At 43.8% G+C, this 24,612-nt stretch overlaps 1 protein-coding gene across 2 annotated transcripts in view; it reads left to right on the top strand.

Annotated features, from left to right (window-relative positions):
* The window catches only part of pde11a (phosphodiesterase 11a), an 86,574-nt gene extending 62,274 nt beyond the window's left edge, over positions 1-24,300 (top strand). For both annotated transcript variants that reach the window (XM_064327285.1, XM_064327284.1), the window contains exons 11-20: positions 4,809-4,955; positions 5,123-5,230; positions 6,218-6,327; positions 7,184-7,274; positions 9,417-9,517; positions 10,020-10,097; positions 10,336-10,399; positions 10,516-10,590; positions 11,809-11,892; positions 21,826-24,300. In XM_064327285.1, coding sequence (XP_064183355.1) covers positions 4,809-4,955; positions 5,123-5,230; positions 6,218-6,327; positions 7,184-7,274; positions 9,417-9,517; positions 10,020-10,097; positions 10,336-10,399; positions 10,516-10,590; positions 11,809-11,892; positions 21,826-22,143 — 1,176 coding nt within the window. In that variant the 3' untranslated portion in view covers positions 22,144-24,300. The remainder of the gene's footprint in view (positions 1-4,808; positions 4,956-5,122; positions 5,231-6,217; positions 6,328-7,183; positions 7,275-9,416; positions 9,518-10,019; positions 10,098-10,335; positions 10,400-10,515; positions 10,591-11,808; positions 11,893-21,825) is intronic.
* The last annotated feature ends 312 nt before the right edge of the window (positions 24,301-24,612 follow it).

The raw sequence follows: 24,612 nt of genomic DNA, 5'->3' as shown, positions 1-24,612 counted from the left end.
TGATTTATGAGTAATGAAAATATCACATAATGTGTACTATAACACCTTCAAGGAATTTTGGAATTGTAAAATATCTTTATTAAGCTGTACAATGGTGCATGCAAATGCAGAGTTTTGAAATGCATTTGAATTTACTGAGCAAGAATTAAGAGCAGACTTTTCTGAATAAAAACAGAGCCCTTCAGACCCATCCAGTTTCGGTTTGCATATATGAGAAACACGGGTAATGTACATTATGTATATGTGGTGCATCAGGTGTGCTTTTGCCATTACTGTATGTGGTACTGTTGAAAGAATAATTAAAAAACCTCTAGTCACCGTTCACTTACCACATGCAAAATATTCGAAGTGTGTAATTATTCAGCCGGACTGAAAGTGCAGTCTCCATTCTTGATTTAGAGAACCTAAACTTGGTGTTTTTAATGAAAATGTGAAATCAATACTTAAGGATTTAGATGCATTATTAATACAGCTGTGTGAAAGCACCAGCGCTTTTGCGGAGTATGCTTATTGAGGCTGTCATGACAACATAATGGATCACATAGCTCCTATATGGGTTGCAGGGCTGGAAAATGAACACATTAATGAATGCTTAGCTGTGCTCTCAGTAGTATTCCCTATGGACACCCCTGTCCACAAGCACAACGCTTCAGCCCAAACTGTCAGATCTCTGAACGTGCCGTACCCCCCCCCCCCCCCCAAACTATGTCTGCTCAGAGCGCTCTTTAGAGCTGCAAATGGAATTCCTAAGAAAAAGCTTTTCCAAAGAAAAATGTCACCAGTAGACAGCTTCCACAGTCGATCTGCAGTTATAACCAGGGGCACAGAATTGGTCTGTGTACTTACCAAACTGAAAGTCAGACAGTCTGAAAAAATAAGACACTGGTGAATTTTTCTGCTTTCAGTGGCCATGTTGCGCATTACTCTAACTGTGCAAAAGAGAGAGGGGTGAGAACATATTCAGCCTTTAATGTTTCTCTCAAAGTGAGGCGTGCTTGGTCTGTGCTGACCGGGTGGGGGGCGGTGCACGTTTGGCCGTAGCAGAGAGCGTCACCCAGGGAGGCTGGGTATCACTCGAAGGCTTGTCCCTCCTTCATTACGCGAGAGCGAACGCTCTGACCTGCATTGAGCCGCCAGCTGAACGTGCACGTAACCGCACGGCTCGGCCTTCAGACCGCGGAACCGTAAAGAGGAGGAGCTGACAGCGTGTGGTTCAGAGGAGGGCTCCCGCCATTCCGCGCCCTCACAAAGTGATGGGGCAGGTGTGATAGCGATGTGTCAGGCCAGAGAGTACAACTGGGCATTGCGAACTGAGCAAACCCTATACAAAATGAGTGCACATTGAATCCACTCCAGTAAATGTGCTGGAAGGGTAGACAAAGACATTCTCCTCTGCGCAATGTGTTTGTGTGACCTGATCTCTAAGCAGTAATGTGCCATGTAGGTTTGGATTGTCTGAACAAGAGTTAGAGTTATCAGGTGACTGATAAATATGATTTGTGGCATGTATTTCCTCTGTAGCACCCTCTCAGTCACTGGTGCTTAGCCTTCAGTTTAAGGGTAGGTTTGCTGGCACGTCATTCTGTTTAGTTATTTGCTGAGTCTCTGCCACTGCGGTGCCCAGATTGCTGTCACATTTAGAGATTAGCACTGCGCTAAGCGGTGCTCTCAGTGGTACCAGTGTACACTGTTTGAATTTGAAGAAGCATTTTCTAAGGCAGCTGACAAACATTTCGGCCAATCATGAGGATTTAACACAGAAATATGGTCTAATACTTCCAATTAGATTGAGATCACATTAATGCCGAAAGCTGGCAGTTGTCGTTTAAATATTGAAAAATAATGTCCTTTTCATCCTGGTGTCCTGTTTTCATGTGCACAGTATACAGATCATTTAAAAGTATCTGGGCCAGGTTTCGTTGGTTAATGATGCTGTTAGAGTGTGTTTCTAATTTTAAAGAATTAAAGGGGGAAGTTGTTGATGACGACGATCGCAATTTATCAATGGGAGGATGGAACATAAACAACACTTTAATTCCTCTGCCAGTTACCCTCTCATTAATTAAGCATCCTTCTTTGAATTTCTTCTATATTTAGAGTCTTTCATTAGCGAGTTCTTCAGAGGAGGAGTGTCATTTTCAGATATTTCCAGGTCTTCTGGGAGGGTAGTTAATTTGGAAAAGATTCTGGAACTCAAAATGCTTATTCTGTGGAGCTAAGGATTCAAAGATTGAGCCAAAATACAAGATTAGTTATTTACAAAAAGAACCATACTGTAGAACCACTTTCTCACACTTTTGGTGAGAACAGTAATGCGAATGGTCCCAGGCGGAATTGCTAATTTTGTCTGCTGCAAATGGAATATTTTTTTGCCACTGCCAGTTTGGCATTTGCATCAACATTGGTTGGATGGTGCAACAGGAGGTATTTCAGTACAGACATCCTGCTATATTTGTGCTTCTACCAATGCACACCTTCACATTTCTCAAATTGTGTGACATATGCATTTTTTATATACTGAGGATACCTAAGATACAAAAAAATCTGAATTAATTTTGCATGGTATTGACATTTAAAATCACTTTTAAAAAGTGTGCATGTTTACGGAATTATTTTTCTCCATTTACTTTCTGAACATATATATCCTTTTCAGTGATTTAAAGACATATTGGCTACAGAGCATTACAAATACATCAACAAAATGTAACTGCAGTGGAACAGTAGCACAGTCCATAAGTTTTCTTTATACAAATTATAATAAAAGAAAAAATGCCCAAAGAATTAAGCACTATTTTAGGCTTATATCCAGCTAAGATGAAAATGACCGAAACCAAGCTTCTTCTCATTCTCAGGGTGTCATGACAATAATTTGGTTGAGGAGTCTAGTTTGATAAATGTGCATGTGGCAATTCTTCATCTAACAGGTTTCATTATGTGCTGTTTAATGCCATAGGAAATTGGCAATTTTGTCCTATCTGACAAAACAGCACATAATGAAACCGAAGCCCCACCACACCCACCAGTAAGTTCGTAAACCAACATCTTTTGCAACTGATCTGCAGGAGCATACCATGTCTCGTGATGAGATTGCCTAGCTATAAATTCTATCTAAGACCACTTTAAGATCATCTTAGAAATGTTGCAGGTTGAGCTGGTTTTAGCTGGTGTACTGACCTGATCGAGCTGGGCTGAACTGATGTACCAGCCTGGTTCAGCTGGGCTGAGCTGGTGTACCAGCCTGGTCAAGCTGGCCTTAAAAAATTTAAATTCACATTAAATTTATATTCTAGGGTTCTTTCCCTTGGTTGGTTTCAAACATGCAGTGTAAAGTTTTTGAATTAGAAGTATATTCAGTTACAAAAAAATATGTAGATATGATATGTTAGGCTTTGTACTGCAATTGTATTGCCAGATGCTGATGAATGCAATAAAAAAGAACATTTATTGGTACTTGTGATCTAGCTGGTCGCTGGTCACCAGCTACCATGTTTCACAAACCTAATTCTAGCAGGTCACCAGCTACTAACTACCAGCTACCATGCTTCACAAACCTAGTTCTGGCGGGTCACCAGCTACCAACAACCAGCTACCATGTTTAGCAAAACTAGTTCTAACGGGTCACCAGGTACCAGCTCTAGCTGGTCACGAACTACCAACTACCAGCTACCATGCTTCACAAACCTAGCTCTAGCAGGTAATGCTGATTACCAGCTACCAGCATAAGCTGTTTCTTTTCACCATGATCCTGAAATTGAGTTGGACGTGCCTTAATTTGTAAACGCCCTGAATTACCGATTGATTTACAATTGCATCTTCAAGTTCATTTTACAGTAAATGGTTGCCAGCTAATTACTGTGGATTTAGTGGACATTTACTGTTACCAAATTTTAGGGGATATTACTGTATTTTGTGGTAAATTAGTTACAGTAATATCCTGTGTCTCTACTGTGAAAACCATTTTACTGTAAATCTAACACAAAAAAATTTGTTTCTCCTCAACAATAATCATGTCGGAGTCCTTTTCTCCAGATGCAAAACAGTAATGTACTGTGAAAAGAGCCTTCAAACACTGAGCGGTATCATAAGGTCTTTTACAGTGGCAGTCACACGTAGAGTCATTATGGAGAACCAGTGACATATAAATAGTTTTACTGCAGAACCACAGACCCATACTGTCGCACTTGACTGTAAAGTGGGCAGTAGTTGCATGAGAGACTGAGTGCCAGAGCCAACCTGTGTGGATTAACTGATAACAGTAATGTATTTAGTGTTTTCTCAAAGATGCCCACACAGTGAATGTATATATAGAATATATAAAAATAATTAAAAAAAAATAATTTTTATATATTTGTTTTCGGATAAAATAGAAAAAATATAAGTGCACACACAAGAAATGGGAAACAAAATAACATTAATACACCGCACAGAAAAGATGTGTTTTTAAGAATTCTTTAAAAGTACTGATTGTGTCCTTGATGTGTTGAGCAAGGGCATCCCAAACTTAGGGCTCCCCTAGTGAAGATCTTGTTGCCAAATACTGTATGCGTTGCTGGGAGGGCAGCTGAGGAGGGCCTTCACTGCCTGGATGTTTGGTAGGGTATTGGGAGTCAGAAAGATAAGAAGGAGGGAACACCACAAAGTGACTTGTAGTGCAAGAGGAGTGGTTTTAAGTTGACTTGGGCTTTAAACAGTAACCTGTGAAATTCTTTCAAGACAGGAGTGATGTGATTTCGTGATGACTTCAGAGTTGAATTTTCTCAGTATATTTGTGTCCATTTCTTTCTCTCTCCCTCCATATTCATTTTCAGGCTGCAAACATCCCCCTTGTTTGTGAACTTGGCATCGATAAGTTATCCTTCGATGACTTCTCCCTCGATGTAGACGCCATGATAACTGCTGCCCTGCGCATGTTTATGGAGCTGGGCATGGTGCAGAAATTCAAGATCGACTACGAGGTGAGGCTCACAGCCACATCGAGTGCTGCCGCCTGAGAGCAGAGCAGAGCAGCCCTGGGAACAGGTGCCCTGCGGACTCTCTCTCTCTCTCTCTCTCTCTCTCTCACACTCTCTCTCTGTCCCTCTCTCTCTCTCACACTCTCTCTCTGTCTCTGCTCCCTGTGCAGACGCTGTGTAGGTGGCTGCTGACGGTGAGGAAGAACTACCGCATGGTGCCGTATCACAACTGGCGGCACGCCTTCAACGTCTGCCAGTGCATGTTCTCCATGCTGACTGTAAGTACGGCCCCAACACAGGCCCGCGAGGGTTCTGATGGCCCCGGCAAGCAAACACAAACGATTCACTCGCTCACAAAACACGCTCGCCGAGTGGCTCCTCTATGAGAAAGTTCACCTGCTTGTGGTTTGGCGCTGGCCACACCTGAGGAACCACGCTAGTACCCTGCAACTTTCACTCAACACAACCCATCCAAAACGGGGCCGACACGTCCCACAGAGTGGTGTGGCAGGCCTGAGCGGATTCAACCGCAGCAGTTCACTCCATCACCCCATTTGGCCAGGGCTCCCTTGAAAAAGAGAAAGACATCTCAATGGGACTCACCTGTTTAAAATGAAGGAGAAACAAAATAATCACCTGCGTGTCAGGGAAAATCACTTCCTGTGCATGTACGGCATAATGAAACACAGTAAGCTATCATAATGACTTATTAACGGTGGAGAAGAATGTGGTGTTGTGTAGGCGTGTTATTAGTACAGCATTGTCCTGCAGTGTGTTTTAATGAGTGCCATGCTACTTTCCACCCCATACTTCCCTTGTTTTTACAAACATTATTTTATTTTAGTTGCAAGTATATTATAAGGACATACAAATGTCATCAATACTTTCATGTGTATAGTATAAAGAATGCAATTAAAAGAGTGAATGGGGGAGGTGTCACAACAGTAATTAACCACTGTTGATTCTTACGAGTACGTAAGTCACAACATAGCGTGTTTCCTAGGCTTTATTTGTAATTTAAATTGCTTTTGAAATTCCAAGGTGAAATAGACTTTTGTTTTTAAAGAAAGTATTGACACTGAAATTCTCACCCTAAAGATAATTTAACCCTGACCAGAATTTCACAGATAGCATTCTTCTTCCTTTTTCCACTGATAACTTTTCTGTGTGTGAATGCACAGTGAAAGGAAGTGGCAGCTTTGAATGAATGCATTAAGAGAATGACTGACTGGCTGACTGACATCTCGTCTGTCTGTGTCACCCAGACTGCAGGATTCCAGGAGACCCTGACTGAAGTGGAGATTCTGGCTCTGATCGTGGGCTGCATCTGCCATGACCTGGACCACCGCGGCACCAACAACGCTTTCCAGGCCAAGTGAGTGGCTGCCTTTCGGACTGGGCTCCCCGTTTCAACACAGATCACTCCCAATGCCATGCAATTTGACAGAGCAAGACGAGTACGTAAAGAATAATGTCCATGACTGCACGGATGGATTGTGGCTTTAACAGCCGCTGCGTGGCATACTGTGTCGCTCCGTATTGGGTGTGTTCATGTACAGACCGTGGGCCTCAGTTACTAAGACCTACATGTACATGCAAAACCAGGGACATGATCCATGATTGGTCATTGTACTGTATTTTTCTCACACCAATCATCAGTTGTGTTATTAGTTTTGCCTGTACAAAAGGTTTTGCACATGCTAAAGGTCTTAGTAAATCAGGCCCCATATGTGTCGTTGAAAGACCAGTAGCAGGGTGGCCACCTTGTGCAACCAAAATATAATTTTTTAATAGCTATATTATATATAAAATCTATGATACACATGCTGTGCCATTAAGCTTATCCTATTCAAATGAAATTTTACCCTAATTTTTTATTTTGAAAGCAACAAATTTCCTGTTTTCCACTACAGGGGGATCTGATATTTGTCATCGGTGACCATATTTATTACTAAATGAACGCAACGGTCTACATTTTAACCAATCAGTGATTTAGTGGGTAGCCAATCAGAAGGGAACTATGTCTTTATCTTGTGGTGCAATGAGCACTTTAAATGCATGCAGCATGGCATAGATTATGTCAGTTTTAATTCCTGGACAAGCAGTAAATGATCCTGATCTTGTGGGCAGACAGTTAGAGGGCCTTGGAGGGAAATTGTTTTTGGTTAGTTTGGTGAAGATGTGACCAGGTAGGAGATGCTGACTGTATTCTTTCTTTGTGACTCCCACAGAACGGGCTCGGCCCTGTCTCTGCTGTATGGGACATCAGCCACCCTGGAACACCACCACTTCAACCATGCTGTCATGATACTGCAAAGCGAGGTACTGTTCACCTCTCCCAAAACATAATACACCACAACAAGCGCACGCTGTCGCAATACACAGTACAGCCAAAATGATGGAGTCATCGGTTGCTTTGCAAAGTGGCACAAAGATATGAACGGCACAACAAGAAGCAGGCAACCCATACTCTGCGAAACAGGTGAAGTGTCAGTTTATTCTAGAGCGGAGCTAGCATGACATAGAACTGTGTGATGAGCGCTCTATTCAGGTAGACTGTGAAAAATCAACTGCAGCTATAGCTACTTTCACTCAGCCATCTGCAAATCTGACCAATCCTTTCTTCTTCAGGCAGCAAAGAAGACCAAATTGGCCTGCTACTCGCAGTTTACAATCTACCTTATTTCATATTCTGTTCTGTCACACTATACAGTACAACACAGTGAAAAAAACCAAAGCAATTGGTTTTATTCTAAAGACGCCAACAACCTGAATATGATTTTAAGTCTAAGTATATACAGGTCTCATGCACTGGGACTGGTAACAGCTAATCAAAATTCGACAATTCCTTCTAATTCAATGCTGTCACGTCATGTATTTATCTGTGAATATGTACATGCTGTAAAGTATGGTGGTTGGAAGGATTCGTGTAAGCATGCTGTGCTTTTTCCAGTATGTTCACTCTCTCCAGAGGGTTAAGGTGCATCTCCTGCCCCCTTGTGGATGTAATTGTGTCCTGTAGCACTATTGATGGAATATGGCTTCACCAGCAGATGCGCATGCACCTTTATTACATATGACCGTTATGACTATTATATGTAATGCATCCTGTGTAAAGTGGCAGAAGAATTCCCTTTCGTTTCATTATGGCAAAATAGAATACACTATCTGTTTATCTACAGTATAAATAGCTCTAGTGCAATGCTTGGCTCAGGATTTGACTTATCCACATTGATAGATAGAGTCAAGTGTTTTTTCCCACAAAAATAAACAAATACATTTGTGGAAACCCATACAGTCTAATTCGTTGCTAGAGATGTTTATTCGTGGAGCAAGTTGAGGTAAGTACATAATGAAATAAATTGCAGGGTTGTGGTGGGACACGGTTTTGGCAGGCCTGGCTCCATTAAGTTCATTATGCTGTCTGCAACGACACTGCAAGGTGACAAATGTTTGCTTGGAATATAATAATGGCTTCTGATGATATGGAGAATGAATTACGGCCTGCGTCATTAGCATATAAATGAGTTATGTTTGGTTCATTTTGATTCATGCGGGGTGGGGGGGAGGCTCACGGATTCACTCCACCAACCAGCAGGAACAATTAATTAAAACTTTACTTTTTAACGTGCTTGAGCGTGGTATCTTTCTTTCTCTCGCTCTCTTTCTCTCGCCTTGCCTCCCACTTGTTCTTTCTTTCCTCCCCCTCCCCTCTCCCCCCTCCTCTCTCCTCCCTCCCCCCCTCACCTTCTCACTTTTCTTTCTCCCTCGCTCCCATGCTTTTCCCCTCTCCCCCTCCCTCTCTCCCTCTCTCCCTCTCGTGATGGAAGGCTCAGATTCGGGGAGCTCTGTCTCCGCTGCGATAGCGCTCTGTGTTTCGCGGTAGCCGGCGGGCTGACGGGGAGGTTCCTCGTACGCAGCGGACGCAGATCTCTCGGAGTCTCCCGCTCGCTCCAGCGCTGCACTTCCCGCCGCGCTGCTCACCACCCCCCCGCTTGGCGCGGCGCTATGTAGGGCAGTATTATAGCATATTTAACGGCGCTTGTTTAATTATTGAAGGTTCAGCGTGTGTATCAGCCCGACGCAGCTCTCTGTGAAGCGCTGCTCTGGGCGGAGCCTGACGCCACGCGTCTGATCTCCGGGGAGCTGTGTCTCCACCATCCTGAGGAATCTCCCTGCTTTCTGCGCTTCGCTCGTGACTGTTGTCAGAGCCGACAGCGCTGATGCTCACTGATCCACTTCCTCAGTTCTAAGAGGGAGCGTTTTTGCCCCTCGGATTATGATCTAATTATGATGTGTGGGCGGATTCATATTTTGAATCAGACCCAGATTGAATCAAAAGGTATCCGCACAAACAAACTCATCCAGTATAACAAAAGCAGTTTAAAGAGGGTAGACGTAGTAAAGCTGCTGTTATTTCTGAGCATTGAGTTAGCAATGATGTTTTTTCTTTTCTGTCCGCAGGGTCACAACATCTTTTCCAACTTGTCCTCCAAAGAGTATAGTGACCTCATGCAGCTGCTGAAACAGTCCATCCTGGCCACTGACCTCACCCTCTACTTTGAGTATGTACTTCATGCAAATAGCCATTGGCTTCAGACATCACCAGTCAATCGCAGATCAGACATTCCTATGGACCTTCCCTGTCTATCATATGTACTTCATATGCACTATTACTGGCCTGAGATACTACTCATTTGCTAAAGCTCAAATGTCCACACAGACCACAGACCACATTCTTTTGTGAGGCTGTTCGCTGTTACTTGCCTCAGAAGAATCTTATAATGAGAAGGGGAATGCGCTCAGACAAAAGAATAAAATATATAGATTGGAGTGTTTAATAGTACAGGTGGGGTATTGTGTTCTGCTCAGTTTTAATGATTGGGCTGTGAGCATAATTACCGAGCGTTTTACCATAAATTATTCAGCCAAACATAAATAAATTCACCCGTAACGCTGCTCTCAGTTGAATATTGAAATTTGAGGACTAACACTGCTCTCTGGTGGATGATGTGTGTCCCTGCATCTGACCAGGCTGAATAAAGAAATGTCTGCCTCCTTTGCTAGGAACCGGAAAGCTTTCTTTGAGATGGTCAGTAAAGGGGAATACAACTGGAATGTGAAGACCCACAGGGATATGTGCAGGTAAATTCCAGTCCGCCTGGAGTGACATCACATGGGGGCCATTTCACACACACCCTCCTGTTGTACTATGTTTGCCTTAAAATAAATGGTTCTATATCAGTCCCGTCTTTCCAGCGAGTGACATTAGTTAAGAAACAGACCATGTTTTTTGTGGAAATGATCAAAGTCATGGCTTGCTTGTAAAGGTGTTGGCTATCGGGGGTCAGGGGCATTTATGTGTCACGTCTCCTTGCTACAGGTCAATGCTGATGACTGCATGTGACCTTGGAGCTGTGACCAAACCCTGGGAAATATCCAGAAAGGCAAGTCTGACATGGAATGAACTTTTTTTCTTTGTGTGGGGATGGGGAGGAGCCAATTGTTCTGTCAATGGAGTGCAACAGCCAATGGGACTTCACACCTGCTTTCCATCTGTTAGGTGGCGGAGCTGGTGACCAGCGAGTTCTTCGAACAGGGCGACAGAGAGCGGTCAGAACTGAAGCTCACCCCTTCTGTGAGTTTCCCCCGTCACCCTTTTACACGTCCTCTCTCTCAGCATTTCTCATGGTTTCCCGGTTCTACCGTCTGAACAGAAAAGGTTTCTTTCTTCAAATGACACAAAGGGGGTTGTTCTCACAGGAGTGGAGCTGGTTGGCTTGGCCAGCTTCCTGGCGCCAGGGAGAGGCCCTCAGTGCCAGTCTGTGCCCGTCTGTACCCGGGCCTCTTTGTGTGCCCCGCTCTCAGCCTGGAGCTACCAGAGAACCAGACCACAGGAAGGCCCTGACCCAGGACCACACGCTTCACCCTCTCCCTGTGCACAAGTCTATTCAATTACCCGCCGCAAAACGCCAACTTTCGCCAGTGGCACTCCCATCTGCCCAAGCCAGATACAATGTGATTGCTTAGACTGCCTCGGAAGGTTTGTCCTTTAGGCTATGGATAACAGGAACTCAATACGATTTCATTTAATCTCGTTTTGCGCCTGTTCCTTCAGCGACTTGCATAGCGTAACCCGATAATGGGGCGATTAAACCATCTACTCGTGTTTTTTTCCACTGGTGAAGTCGGACTTGAGTCAGAATGATATTTTTTGCCATTCGCGCGTAATTTTTTCACCCCACCTTCGCAGCTGGGTAATACAAGTACGGAAATGAAACACGGGACAAAGGTTGCCGTCCCAGCAGTTGCTTTGAAGACCAAATGGCGGTCAGAGCAAAAAGAGGCACGCGGTCTGGGAGCGCGCGCGCTCAGCTGATTGGGCAGCCGCATTGCTGCGGCGGTGGCCTCGGGTTTCTAAGGCTGCGTGTCAGACTCATTACCAACCGGCACGTGGGCGTTATGAATTATGCATTCATAATCCAGACCCATTGCCCAGTAGCTATCTCTGAAGCACAGCCCTTCTGAAGCGTCACAGGTCTACAATGCAGGAGGCGAAGACAGAATGGGAAATAAGAGGAAGGTAATTACCGGTGTGTCTTCAAGGCAAAGGCTATTTCCTCCACCCACACACCCCTCCCCTCCCAGGCTTTTGAGAAACAAAAAATGTTCAGAGTATAGGTCTGCTTAGCAGTAGGTCCAAAAAAATCCCCTGAGGGTGAAGTGCTGGAATGTTATGTGTCAACAGCTTTTTCTCCCATACACCATTGCAGTGTGTTCCTCCAGACAGGGGTAGGCGCTGTGTGCAGGCTGTGTTCCAGATGTAATGGAAGGCTTGCTGCTGTTTGTGTTCCAGGCCATCTTTGACCGGAACCGGAAGGATGAGCTCCCTGGCCTGCAGCTGGAATGGATTGATGGGATATGCGCCCCTCTATATGAGGTATGGACATGAGCTCTGCAGACACGCCCCCTTCCCCCACCTCACCCCCATTAGTGCGCTGTGCAGAGACGCCTCCTCTCCCTCCCCCACCCTCACCACACCCACATAAGTGCGCTGTGCAGACACACCCCATCTCCCATCTCGCCCTCACCCCCTACCACACCCCATCAGTGTGCTGTGTGGACACACCCCCTACCCCACCACGCCCTCACCCCCTACCCCATCAGTGCGCTGTGTGGACATACCCCCACCCCCACCACACCCCCATCAGTGCACTGTGTGGACACACCCCCACCACACCCCATCAGTGCGCCGTGTGGACACACCCTACCCCACCCCATCAGTGCGCTATGTGGACACACCCTCCCCCACCACACCCCATCAGTGCGCTGTGTGGACACACCCCTCCCCACCACACCCCCATCAGTGCGCTGTGTGGACACACCCCTCCCACACCACACCCCCACCACACCCAATTAGAGTGCTAAGACAAACACCACGCCCCCTCCCCCTCCCGAGGTGCAAGATGATGCATGTGCTGTCTTTCCTCTGGGAGACTCCTCCTCCTCAGATATTTCCACGCTCACCAGCTGGTGGGATCAGCAGCATAGAGGGGAGGTGACACGAATGCAGGCAGCTGGGAACCCGACTATATATCAAACATTTCACATGCACACCCACGTCAAAAAAAAGTATTAGCACTGCGGCTTTTCGTGAGCAAAAATCGATGTTCTTAGCTCTGTTCTGAAATTCTGAGCTTTCTGAGCGCAGATATTGCAGCCTTTCACACAGCCTGTCTCAAGCACCTTCCTGCGGAGTAAAAGCGGCATTCAGACTGAGGCCATTCACGTGAGGAGGAAGAGCCCATTCTTCCGTTTAGCTTCAGAGAATGGCGCAGACGCGGCTGTGCAGCTCGGAGCGAACGCGGCTTCACATCCTAATCTTGGCGTGGGGGAGGCGGCTGTGTGAATGGCCTGAGCGGCGCGAGCTGCGCGCGGCCGACTTTGAGCACGCTGTGGAGGAACGTTCGCGCCCCCGCGAAAGGGACGGCCATGACGCCGGTCCTCACCGGCTCGCTACAGACCCCCTCTGCGTCTGGACACGCGCTGAACGCCACGAGCAAATTGAGTTTCAGATTCACTTCATCGTTACCCAGGTTAATAATAATAAGGCGTTAACATATTTCAGAAGGAAATTAATATGTACAAATTCTGAAAGAGTATGAAAATCCAACAGTCCCATCCATGTTTTGAATAAAGAACATGAAAAGTGAAAAGTGTATGGCATGAGAGAGAAGTATAAGTGCAGAGGGAGAGTCTTAAAAATATATTTTTTAAAAATATATTTATTGAGCATTTTACAGTATAGTATGCAGGAATTTGATAACCTTTTAACCCTCCCATTCCAGCCCTAACAACATCTATGATATAAATTGAGGAGAATACATTGTAAATGCAGGACAGAAACAAAAAGAAGGGAAAAAGCAAATACAAGTTTTTTTTAAAAAAAGTGTTCACACAAATGTACATACAGTGCTGCAAGCAGTTTAGTTACAGTTGTCATAGTTACATAAATACTTGATACATTACATATTCAGTCATCATCTGGAGAAACTGTCTGACTGTGTCTTTACATAGCCAAGTAAAGGTCATCAAGCATTCTCAAGTTTGGCATGAGAGAAAACCTATTTTTTTCAAGTGTAAAACATCTTTAATCCAACCTATGGTACTGTGGTATTGTGGCATGCTTCATTAAAAAAATTATTTAAAGGCAAAAACAGATACTTGACCTTTCTTTGTAACCTAAAATTGACGTAACACATATTGCTAACACGTTCACTTTGAAACTCCACTGTTCACGTTACTTATCACAGAAAACTGATTCAGTTGTCTCTACACAATTGCCATGCCTCATTCTTATGCTGTTAGTGAATGGTGAAATGGTAGTAGCCATATCCACGGAAATGGAAACTGCTTCATTCATTTCTTTTGAGGAAAGATCACAGATTTTGGCCCTGTGATGTGAGGCTGGACTCCAATACTCTTGTTTGGGAAACAGCCATTTCTATGCGGTCACTACAGTGGCAATTAAAGTGAAACAGGCGGGGGTGGGGGGAGGGGCACGGCGAGTTCAGAGACTGGTGGGTTATGTACGTGGGCGGAAGAGGATCCTACATCATCAGTCAACTTCTCCCAGCGGTTCATTCCTGAATAGAATATTAATCCGAAGTTATGTAACCGCCCGTCTTCAAAGGACCCCCCCCCCCCTCCCCCAGTAGCGCGTCTTCGTCTGAATACTGATAAGGTGGGGAGAGAGGTCTGCACAGACATGGCAGAGGCGATTCTGACCAACGGATCAAGCCTGTCCAAAATTTTAAAAAGTTCACACCAACCCCCCAACAGGGAGCACCATGGTAGCTTCCTCCATTCCTTAGCTTTATCTAACCTCCCTCTCGGCACGCTAATGCGCCCATTGGGCTTACTGTGCCAGTGGCGGCTGCGGCCGGTGACGCCGCAGGGTAGTGCCTAGCCGCCCGCGGCGCTGGCTGTGGGGGAGGGGAGCTCCCTCCTCCTCATACGAGCTCAGCTCCCCCAGCCCAGGAGAGACCGGCAGCCTGACTGTCACACCTGTGTGAGAAGCATGCGGTGTGACATGCACGATTTGGAATTCCAGACTAGGAGAACAGATACAAAATGGGGGGGGGGGGGAAGCTGTGGTTTGCGCACATTTCTAAAGTTTCATTTTTAATGAGCTAAGGCAGAAAGGAGGTCTGTTGCACATCTCATGTAAAGAACAGCATCCCCTACAGGCAGGCATCTGTAACAGCTCCATGGCATCAGTCTCTACTGCTGTAAGCCTTCAATATTTGTGAAGCATATAATATAATGAAGAAGAACACCTGTCCGACAGATCAGAAACACTCCTCAGGAGGCAGGTGTGGATGTGTCAGTGACTTCTGTCAGCAGAAGACTTTATGAACTGAACAACAGAGGCTACACTGCGAGATGCAAACCACTAGTTCACCGCAAAACAGAATGACCAGGTTACAACTTGCTAAGGTCTACCTAAAAGAGCTTGCAGAGTACTGGAAGAAGGTCTTGTGGACAGATGAGATCAAGATTCACTTGTACCTGAGGGATGGCCAGAGCAAGTGTCCAAAGCACCACCTTCATCTGTGAAACATGGCGGTGGGAGTGTTTGCTCTGGGCATGTATGGCTGCCACAGGTACTGGCTCACTTGACTTCATTAATGATGTAACTGTTCATAGCAGCAGCAGAATGAATCCTGAAGTGTACAGAATCATCTTTTGTGGTCAATTTCAACAAAATGCCTCCAAACTCATTGGACGACACTTCATCCTACAGCAAGACAATGATCTCAGACATACACTGCTAAAGCAACAAAGGAGTTAAAAGTCAAAACTGGAACATTTTTGACTGGCTAAGTCATTCACCTGATCTAAATCCAATTGAACATGTGCTTCATATGCCGAAGAGAAAGCTTATGGCAACTTGCCCCCAAAACAAGCAAGAGCTTAAGATGGCTGCGGTACAGGCCTGGCAGAGCATCACCAGAGAAAACACTCAGCACCTGGTGGGGCACAGATTTCAAACAATCATTGTATGCAGAGGATATGCAACAGAGTACTAAACATGACTGCTTCCATTTGCATAACATTAATATGTCTCAAACATTATGGTGCCTGAAATAGGGTTACCATAAGAAGTGCTACTATTTCTACTTGGTGAAACCAAGGTATATAAACGTATCATTAAAGAAAAACTGAGCTTGAAAAACTGAAAAAATATCAAATGTGCACTTTCACCACATTTGAATTGTTTGATTACGTATCTAAAATAGTGGAGTATTGCACCAAATCAAGAAGAAGAAAAAAGGCTTTGTCCCAAACATTATGGAGCTTACTGTATGTGTGACACCTCTGTGACAGACCTTGTTTAGATTAGCCTTTTTTATCAGGCACAAGTAGACTTGACTGTGTTTGAACAGAAACCGCTTTTCATAAATACTACAGGACCCCACTGAAGGATTAAATCACGTGTAAGCATGCATCGTGAATTTGAAATACATTAAAATTTCAGTGCATCTTTTGTGCAGGGATTTTTGGAACCCACTCTAAACCTAAAAGAAGCTGTTCAATCAATGAACTGCATTCCAAAATTAAAAAAGGTAACATAATTTAACCTTGACTGATTGACAAAATTTCTGAAATGTGAAGTACTTACTACTGGGAAAGAAGGCACAGATTTTCTGACAGACTGCCTGTATCAGCTTGCCTATGAACTGAGACATAGACGCACACAACTCCTCCAACCCTAAAATGGTGCTTACTGTCTGAGCTAGGAGAGTTGTCTAAAAAAATGCAATGAAAGTCCTCCCAAGGGGGCAGAGTACCTGTAGCTTTGTCTCTCCATAAGCAGAGCTTGAGGGAGATTTACTGCAGTGACTGCAAACAACAGGCTTCTCTCTCTCTCTCTCTCTCTCTCTCTCTGCTGAATTACCATTTCTGAGGCAAATGCAAGACAGAGAGGACTAATAGCCAGAGCATAATAAGCACTAAAGTTCAAAAGATGTACTGTAATGTCAGATAAAGAGGGCGTGTTGGTGAGACCCATAATCTTTCTGTCTGAGAGATTTCCTAAATGGCATATTAGGTTAAATGTACAATGGGAGCATTCACGCTGTGCAAGGTGACTGCCAATCACGTGGCCGAATGCATTTAAACTGAACAGTGTCGGCCAGGCTATGAAATTGAGCCCTGTCGTTTGGAAGGGAGAGGTGAATGACTCTAGCGGAGATGGAGCCGTGGGGCTCTCTGGAGCGTACGCAATGACATTCGTACTCTTCTGCAGTCTGACTCATTGCAGCGCACACTCTAGTGACCATTAACCTTTGACCTTTGTGTGGACTTGTGTGGAATAAGTGGTGCTGCGCTTACATTAGCCTTTAGCCTCATTTACCAGTCATATGTCGGGTCAGCTTCGATTGGCCAGACCTACATGCTTTTAACACCGATGCGTGTGAAAAATTGTGTATATAATGTTTCCTACACTGTCACCATGCTAGTTTTTCTTTTCCAAGCTTGATGCACAGTATCAAATGATATCCGTTGCCAAACTGAGTCAATTTTACAATTAGAACATGTTATGGTTTGGGGTAAAGGTACCTGTATCAATTTGGCTGGAATGACATAGCTAGTATTGGAAATTTCACAGTCTTCAGTGCAGATAACTAACACAGGTAAAGACATGTCGCTTTGGAAAAGCTTTTATATGCTTTCATAAAGCAGTGTGTATATTTACGAGTAATTGAAAATGAACCAACAAATTCCCCTGAATTTATCAAACATGCGTAGACACAACTTTTTTCATATCCACTTTCGTATGTTGATAAATACAAATCAATTGTAAGTGAAAAGCGTATTCGCAGAACTTGCAGCATAAATTGACGCCCCTAAAATATCATAGAACGAGCTTGGAATTTTACTGTAGGTAATTTAAAGGAAGGACAGAGAAAAGTCTAATTAAAAAAACATCTCTTAAGTGGAGACTGATATACTGTTAATAGAAGTACATACCAAAAAAACATATTTTATTGAGTGTAGCAGTGGAGTGTCAGGGCCAAGGAAGACTAAAGCATGGCAAGATAAAAGGAGAGTCGGTATAAATGTAACGCATCACAGATGTAACATGGTCAATAGGTTTTTGTACTCAGCTGCTACAGCAGCCATGTCAGGTTTGTACACACGCAATTCAGCCCTTTACCAAGTGCCAGAAGAACAGAGCAATTTAACAACCTTCATGGGAAATATTTCTAAACAATTGCTGTTTTTGAGCAATGTAAGTAAAAATCTGTTCCAGAAGTAATTTTTGGACATAAGACATTATTTTTCTTTACAATAAGTCAAATCATACATAATTTTGAGCATTCATCTGTACTTGAAACATTGTGTGGTTTTCTGAGTCAATTTTAGAAGAAATTTTTTGTTAGGTCACCTAAGCTGTTACAATTATGTCGCCTCTGAGTTATTATAACAAACAATTGGAGACTAGGGACACTAGGTGGTGACTAGGGACACACATTGATGAGAACCATTAATTTCTTAATAAATATTAAACACCATTTAAATTGCCTAAGGTCTCCCCAAAAGAACACTACATGTAGATGGTTTACAACACCATCTAGTGTCCTTATTCTCAAAATCTGAAGCCCTCTCCATGGCCTTCCTGAGTACCAACCATCTCATCTTCTCTTTAGATGGGATTTTGTAAACATATAACACCAAAAAAAGCATGTTGTTTGTTATTGTAACTTAGAGGCGGCACAACTGTAACAGCTGTTACATTTGTACAGACGTGGACATGATGTTTTTTTGGTCATCTAAAAAAATCCCACGAGAATTGACTTAGACAACCATACTAACTGTTCAAGGATGGATAACTGCTAAAAATGATGTATGATTTAATTGATTGTAAATAAAAATGCCTTATACCCGAACGTCTCAAAAACTAAAAAAAAATAAAAAATTTCCCAGGAAGGTTGTTGAATTGCTCCGTTATTTTGGAAGACAGTAGAGGACTGAATTGCGTATATACAAACCTGAAATGGCTACAGTAGCAGCAGTGTCAAAAACTTATTGACGTATATATCATATCGTGTTACATTTATGATGCGTTACATTTCTCAACTACGTCACCACAACTCGCTTCATGGTAAATTACGTGAAGCCCCATGCTTCATAATCTGGGGATGTGGTTGGTCTCACGTTACCATTGCAAATGTGTTTCCTTGATTAATATTAGCATGTATAGAAAAAACCTCATGCGCACCACATGCACATTATAGGACATTATCATTTACTGTTAAAATTATTCTGCCCCTCTGTTACGTATGCATGTAACATTGGGCTGCTTGTATTTTGGTCTAGATTGTTTCTGACTTGATTAAGTTGTGAATGTAATTGAAGCAATTAATGACTACTGACCATGTCAAAGCTGTTTGAAGTAAAAATTAATAGTGCTAGGCTAAATATTTTCAGAGTAAATTAACAAAATCCAAGAACTGTAACATTTATACTTTCCCCTAGCTGTTGTTGTAAACTGTCTCAAGTTTCACATACTATGTAACAGGTGAAATGACTTGACTTGAAACTGGAGGCAAAGAAGAAAATCTAATTAAGTTTTTTCTAATTTATAATTTCTCTAATTTCTATTAAAGCTTCCAATAAAGGGAGGTCAGGTGTAGCAATGGAGGCATAAGCTGCAGTATGACTTATGTGCCCTATTTATCGCAAACTTCGTATTACATGTTTTATGGAATTTATATTTAATGCATTAGGCCTAATTAATCAGGATTGCCAGATCAAGCATCACACGTTTTAATGTTGAATCCAATTGTGATTTTATTTTTTTTATTTAATAATCAGAACAATTATAATATATATTCCAATTGATTTATAAATTATATAAACATGCAATGCAAATTTTGCAACCATTTTTTAAAAATAATACAAACAGTTTAGACGCTTTGTGAAATTTGTTAGATTCCAACGAACAAACTGACGTAGGCCTACTAAAAATGTGATAAATACCACATTGTTTGCATAAATGCATTGACGAACGATTTATGATCAAATTCATTCGACTCACGTTTGATAAATGAGGTTCAATGTGCCTGGTCTTCAGGTTAATGTCAGACAGAGTCACGGTGGATAATTAGCATGTACACAGATGGAAGTGTTCCGTGCTCCTGCCTACGTCTCAATGCCAATCAAATGAATGGTTTTCAGACTCTATCATGTGGATGTCTGGTGGACTGCAAAAGAAAGACATGCTTTTTAGAGGACATTCATTTTACTAGTCTGTACCCTCCTGAACAGAGGGCGAAAGGATGGCTCAACTGTAATTTCGTATTATGAACAAAAAATGATAATTGGGGATAAAAGTTGTCAACAGACTTGTGTGCTACTATTCCCAGAGCATTTAGCCCTGTTTACATCTCTCTTTTCAACTTTAATGTAACCAGTTTGTGCTCATTATGATATCACTGGGGATGCAAAGTGTGCTGTATGGGAAAGACAAAACCGTGCAATTTAAAATGACTTGCGCCTCAGTTCAGACGTAGCGAAGCAGCTGCTCAGTGGAGAAGATAATTCCGCATGCCCTTTGTTCCTATGCAGAAGACTGGCCTTCGGTGAGACGCAGAGGAGAGACGAGCAGACCACGTTCAGTAGAACTGTGGAGAACTAGGACGGTTCAGTGGAAAGCCCCTGGGGAGTTCTTGTTCTGTCTCCTTATTGGCCAGCGCCTTCCTGCGAGAGAGTAGGCGAGTGAAGCGGCAGGCAGAGAGGATCCAGGCTCGTTAATGAGGTTCCCCTCCCCCTTGCGGTCTGCTGGGAGTGAGCGAGGGAGATTAAACTTTGCCTCTTCCTGCTCGTTTGCGCGTTTGTGGTCAGACGATTCTACGTGACACGCGCCTGCCTCGCACGGAGCCGACGCTCCTACACGTCGCAAGTGCGAAGCGTGATTTGAGGGCGGCCACATTCGCCGGCGCCCTAGACGATCCGAGGAGACGCAGGCTTCCGTAAAACACAGACCGCGCGATGAGTCTCCCTACTTTGATGCACTCCACTTCTTATTGCAGAATTTTGCCAGACTGGTTTATGGGTGTCATATACAAGTCCTCCTCGATGCACACAACCCTTATAGTTAAAGCGAAACACTATTGCTATCTACAGTCTGATGTGCTGCCATAAAAACGTGTCCCGGTAAATGAAATGGCTGTCGGCCGCTGTAATGACATGCGTTTCGGCGCGGCGTGCCGCTCCGCTGTCGGTTCCTTGCGGGGGTGGTGTGCGTCGTCATGTTTAAGAGTACAGGAGCAGGGGAGAATAATGAATCCTACCCCGCTGGGTGCTGCTTTCGGCTGTGCAGACGCACGGCGTCTTGGATGCTTTCATCAGAGACGGCAGCCCGTAGGTTGTGCACCAGAGACGGCCTTTGTGTCTTTTTCTCCTGTTGTGGGAATCGCATCCTAATGAGCCAGTGCTGGTAAAATGTGGGTTAATTAGCAAGAATTACAAAAGCAGCGGGTTGACACGGCACTTAAAACTGCAGCCAGCTTGGGTAACCACAAAAAATACATTCCTTCTGAGACCATTTTGTCACAGGATTTTTGAAAGAACATGTATCACTGTGATTAAACTGGAGTAGGAACAAACAAAACAGATGAAATGACAATGCTAACTATGTCTCATTAAATTTTTAATACTGCTTGTTGTCCTTAATTCTTAATGTAGTATGAATGCTGCGGTATATAAATATTTTTAACATACAAGAAGTACCCAAGATAAAATGACCTTTATGTTCAGCTTACTGAAACTACTATATCCAATAATGCTATACTGCTATATGCTATAATGCAGTAATTTTGTTGTCTCTAGCTGGTACCATTCAGACATGCATTGTAGTCTGGTAAGGGGAGGTAGTTGTAAAGGGCAATAATGAATCAGTGTTGATCTTGTGTATTAAGTAATATCAAACTCTGTTTTTATGTCATGGAAATGTCAATGGCTTATTGCTGTATGTCCAAGACAACGGTGCACATATGGCCCAACACCACCCCATTGTGCTTAGGAGGCAATGTAGAAAACCCATTGAAATCCCTGTCTGGAATTTGAAAGAAGTTATCATTCAGTTCATCCCCCTCTCCTCAAGATCCAGTTTTTTTGCTTTTATTTTCAGTTAACACTTAAATTTTATTATTTCACATATCTACTCCTGTTTTTTTTATGAACGAATGCATATTCATTATTGCTGCTCTTGGACACTACCCATGAGTTATAATTATTTTTCCCTCTCTCTTTGTCTTTCTCTTTCTCTCTCTTTTTCTCTCTCTGCTTTGCTCCCTGCAAGACTCTGGTGAAACTGAACCCAAAACTGCAGCCAATGGTAGACCTGATCCAGGAGAACCGGGCGAAGTGGGAGGAGCTAAACAGGGAGCGGCAGCGCAGCCAGGAGTCGACCGCGCCTGCCAGCAGCGGTGCCAGGAAAGCCGTGGCAGACCCCAGCAGCGCTGCCAGGAAAGCCGTGGCAGACCCCAGCAGCGGTGCCAGGAAAGCCGTGGCAGACCCCAGCAGCGGTGCCAGGAAAGCCGCGGCAGACCCCAGCAGCGGCGCAGAGAGCCACGGCGGGGCTCCCTGTGATAGCGGTCCCCCCGAAAACACCAGCTAGCTCCCGCCAGTCCTTCGCGGGGCTCCGCAAGCTGCCCCTTAGCTTCTGTCCACTAACACGTGGCCTGCAGCGACAGGCTGAGCAGTGCATGCAGGGCTTCTGTGCTCTGCTTTAGCTTTCGATACCCGCGGCCGAGAATTTTCTGCTGGATCGCGCGTTTAGATGGACGCCAAGGTCGAAGTTTTTGTGTTCCTCTCATGCCCCCTCCACTCCCCACCCCCCACTCATTGGGAGTCTGGGCCTAGCGCCGCTGGGTTAGCTTGCACACCTGCTTTGTGCATTTAGTTATCAGGTAAAAGTTAGAATCTCGGAGCTGGTATTTATAGGGAAAACAAAAACACGAGAACCACAGTCTCCTGGCTTTTTTCCCGAAATGCGTTTGTGTGAGGAGAGTGCCACCTCACTATAAGAGAAGGGGGATAGTAAAGAGCAGCTGGAATCGTAGGCCACTCTTTGTCCATGCTAACTCCCCACAAGTTTGGGGCTGTAGTCACGTGACCCTCTTCGTGTTGCTTTGAGTAACCTATTTGTCGCAGGAATGTTACAGGGACTCTTGTTAATTTTGTAGTGTACATATCTATTTTTACACAAATGGAATATGCAAGTGCCATTTCATATCAGTTTTAGCTTGTTGGCTTTGGTTACCCGTGGTTAATGAAGTGTTTCTTTGGCTCGGTTGGCTTGTGTCAGTGCTGTGGGGATCAGGGGTTGTGGGGTGGACTTGTTACCAGGCGTTTCTTGTGCTGAAAATCGAGAGCCCCCTGTTTGTGGATCCTTATGCATGAAACTTTTCACCACGAATCATTATCCTGACATTCTTCACTAAACCGATGAGAGATAGCAGTTGGACATCAGCATGGTGTCCTAGGTTACATTCCCTTTTTGAAATCTGTTTTTGTTCACCCCTGTGTAAACCCTATTGTGATGCCTTTTACACATTAACGCTTGATTCATGTGACCAAGAATGCGAGTGTATAGACAAAGACAGTAATCTGTGCTCTTGCATAATTCAAAGAGATGGTACCATAAAACAACACCCTCAGGACTACGGGCTGACTACCGAGTAACGACGGTGTCTCTTCTGCCCCGTAATGACAAGGACCGCCCCATACTCCCAAATGACTGCCGGCTCCTCCCACATGCAGCGATAACTCATTTTGGGTTCAGAACGATATTGATTTCCTCTCGGCGGAGGCCGGGGACCCCGAGCCTGATTATATTACTGCTGAACGGCAGCGGTTATCAGGGTGTAAATTAAAGCGAGGCCTGCTGTCAGTGCAGATGCTGGAGGAATTTCAGCAGCTATTATGCGATCCGTAGTTCCCTAATTCAGCGATTTAGCCGCGTTAAACGTTATTCCCGAATGAACTCGCTGCTGACGCTTAGCCGATTTTAAAGAAGCAAACAAGTAAAAAAATAGTAATAATAATTGATGCAAATTTCTTGTAAAACAAAATCTGACTCAAAGATATGAAGTCTCCAAGATCATTCACATCATCCACATCCACGTTTAGTTGCGATATATTTCCCTCTTTTTAAAAACAAGCCTTTTTGATTGGGCAATCTACTGTTATGACTCAACAGCATGCGTATTTGTTTGCACATTTTGATCTAGTTTTCATAATCATGTTGTCACAGCAGAAATTGGAAGTAATTTGGTCACTGTGGTCGTCGTGTGGCATGAATCTTTGTTCTCTTGGGGGTCAAAATTAAAGCCTGACTGACCACCAGAAGATTTCGATTGCATGGGGTGTGAGGTTAAACCAACTACTGTTAAGTATAAAGACCAACAATGAGCAGCACCAGTAAACCAAATGGTTTGTTATCTGCAGCTTCATCTCCATGAAAACATTCCTCAGTCAGTTTACCTTGGAATGGAACTGCATGGTATATTAATGCATTGTAATGGATGGAGTATTAATGCAAAGAATTAATTATGTTTTCCCGTTATGTTTCAAATTTGTGACTTAATACATATTCTTTTGCATTGTACGACTACTGAGTCTGTACGTGTAATCATCATTTCTTCTCAATGCCATGACTTACTGTAGGTTGTTCATTTGTCACAGAGGTGAAACAAACGGGTCTTTAGAGGCATGTTATCTGGAAATCTACAATGTTTTGTTAAGTTGAATAAAATCTGTGCTTAAAATTGTACCTGATGCCTGCATTTCTCAGACTTCATTGGTAAATCATTGTGCTTTCCATGTGCTCCTGTAGTACAACACTGCCCCCATGTGGACACATGCATGCATTGCTATCCTGGATTTGGGGGCATTTGTTCTGGAATCTGGATGTATTACAACTGCACAACGGCCTTGTTTACATTACACAAAGCAACGATCACATACCGTAATGATAAACTCACATAATACACAATGATAGTTTGCCCTTATGAATGTACAGCTTGTCTTTTAGAATTATTCTACTATTGGATATGATGCACAATGAGTGACTACTATCAAAGAT

This window comes from Anguilla rostrata, chromosome 3, assembly GCF_018555375.3.
Source record: "Anguilla rostrata isolate EN2019 chromosome 3, ASM1855537v3, whole genome shotgun sequence".
NCBI lineage: Eukaryota > Metazoa > Chordata > Actinopteri > Anguilliformes > Anguillidae > Anguilla > Anguilla rostrata.
This window is presented reverse-complemented; position numbering and strand designations above follow the sequence as displayed.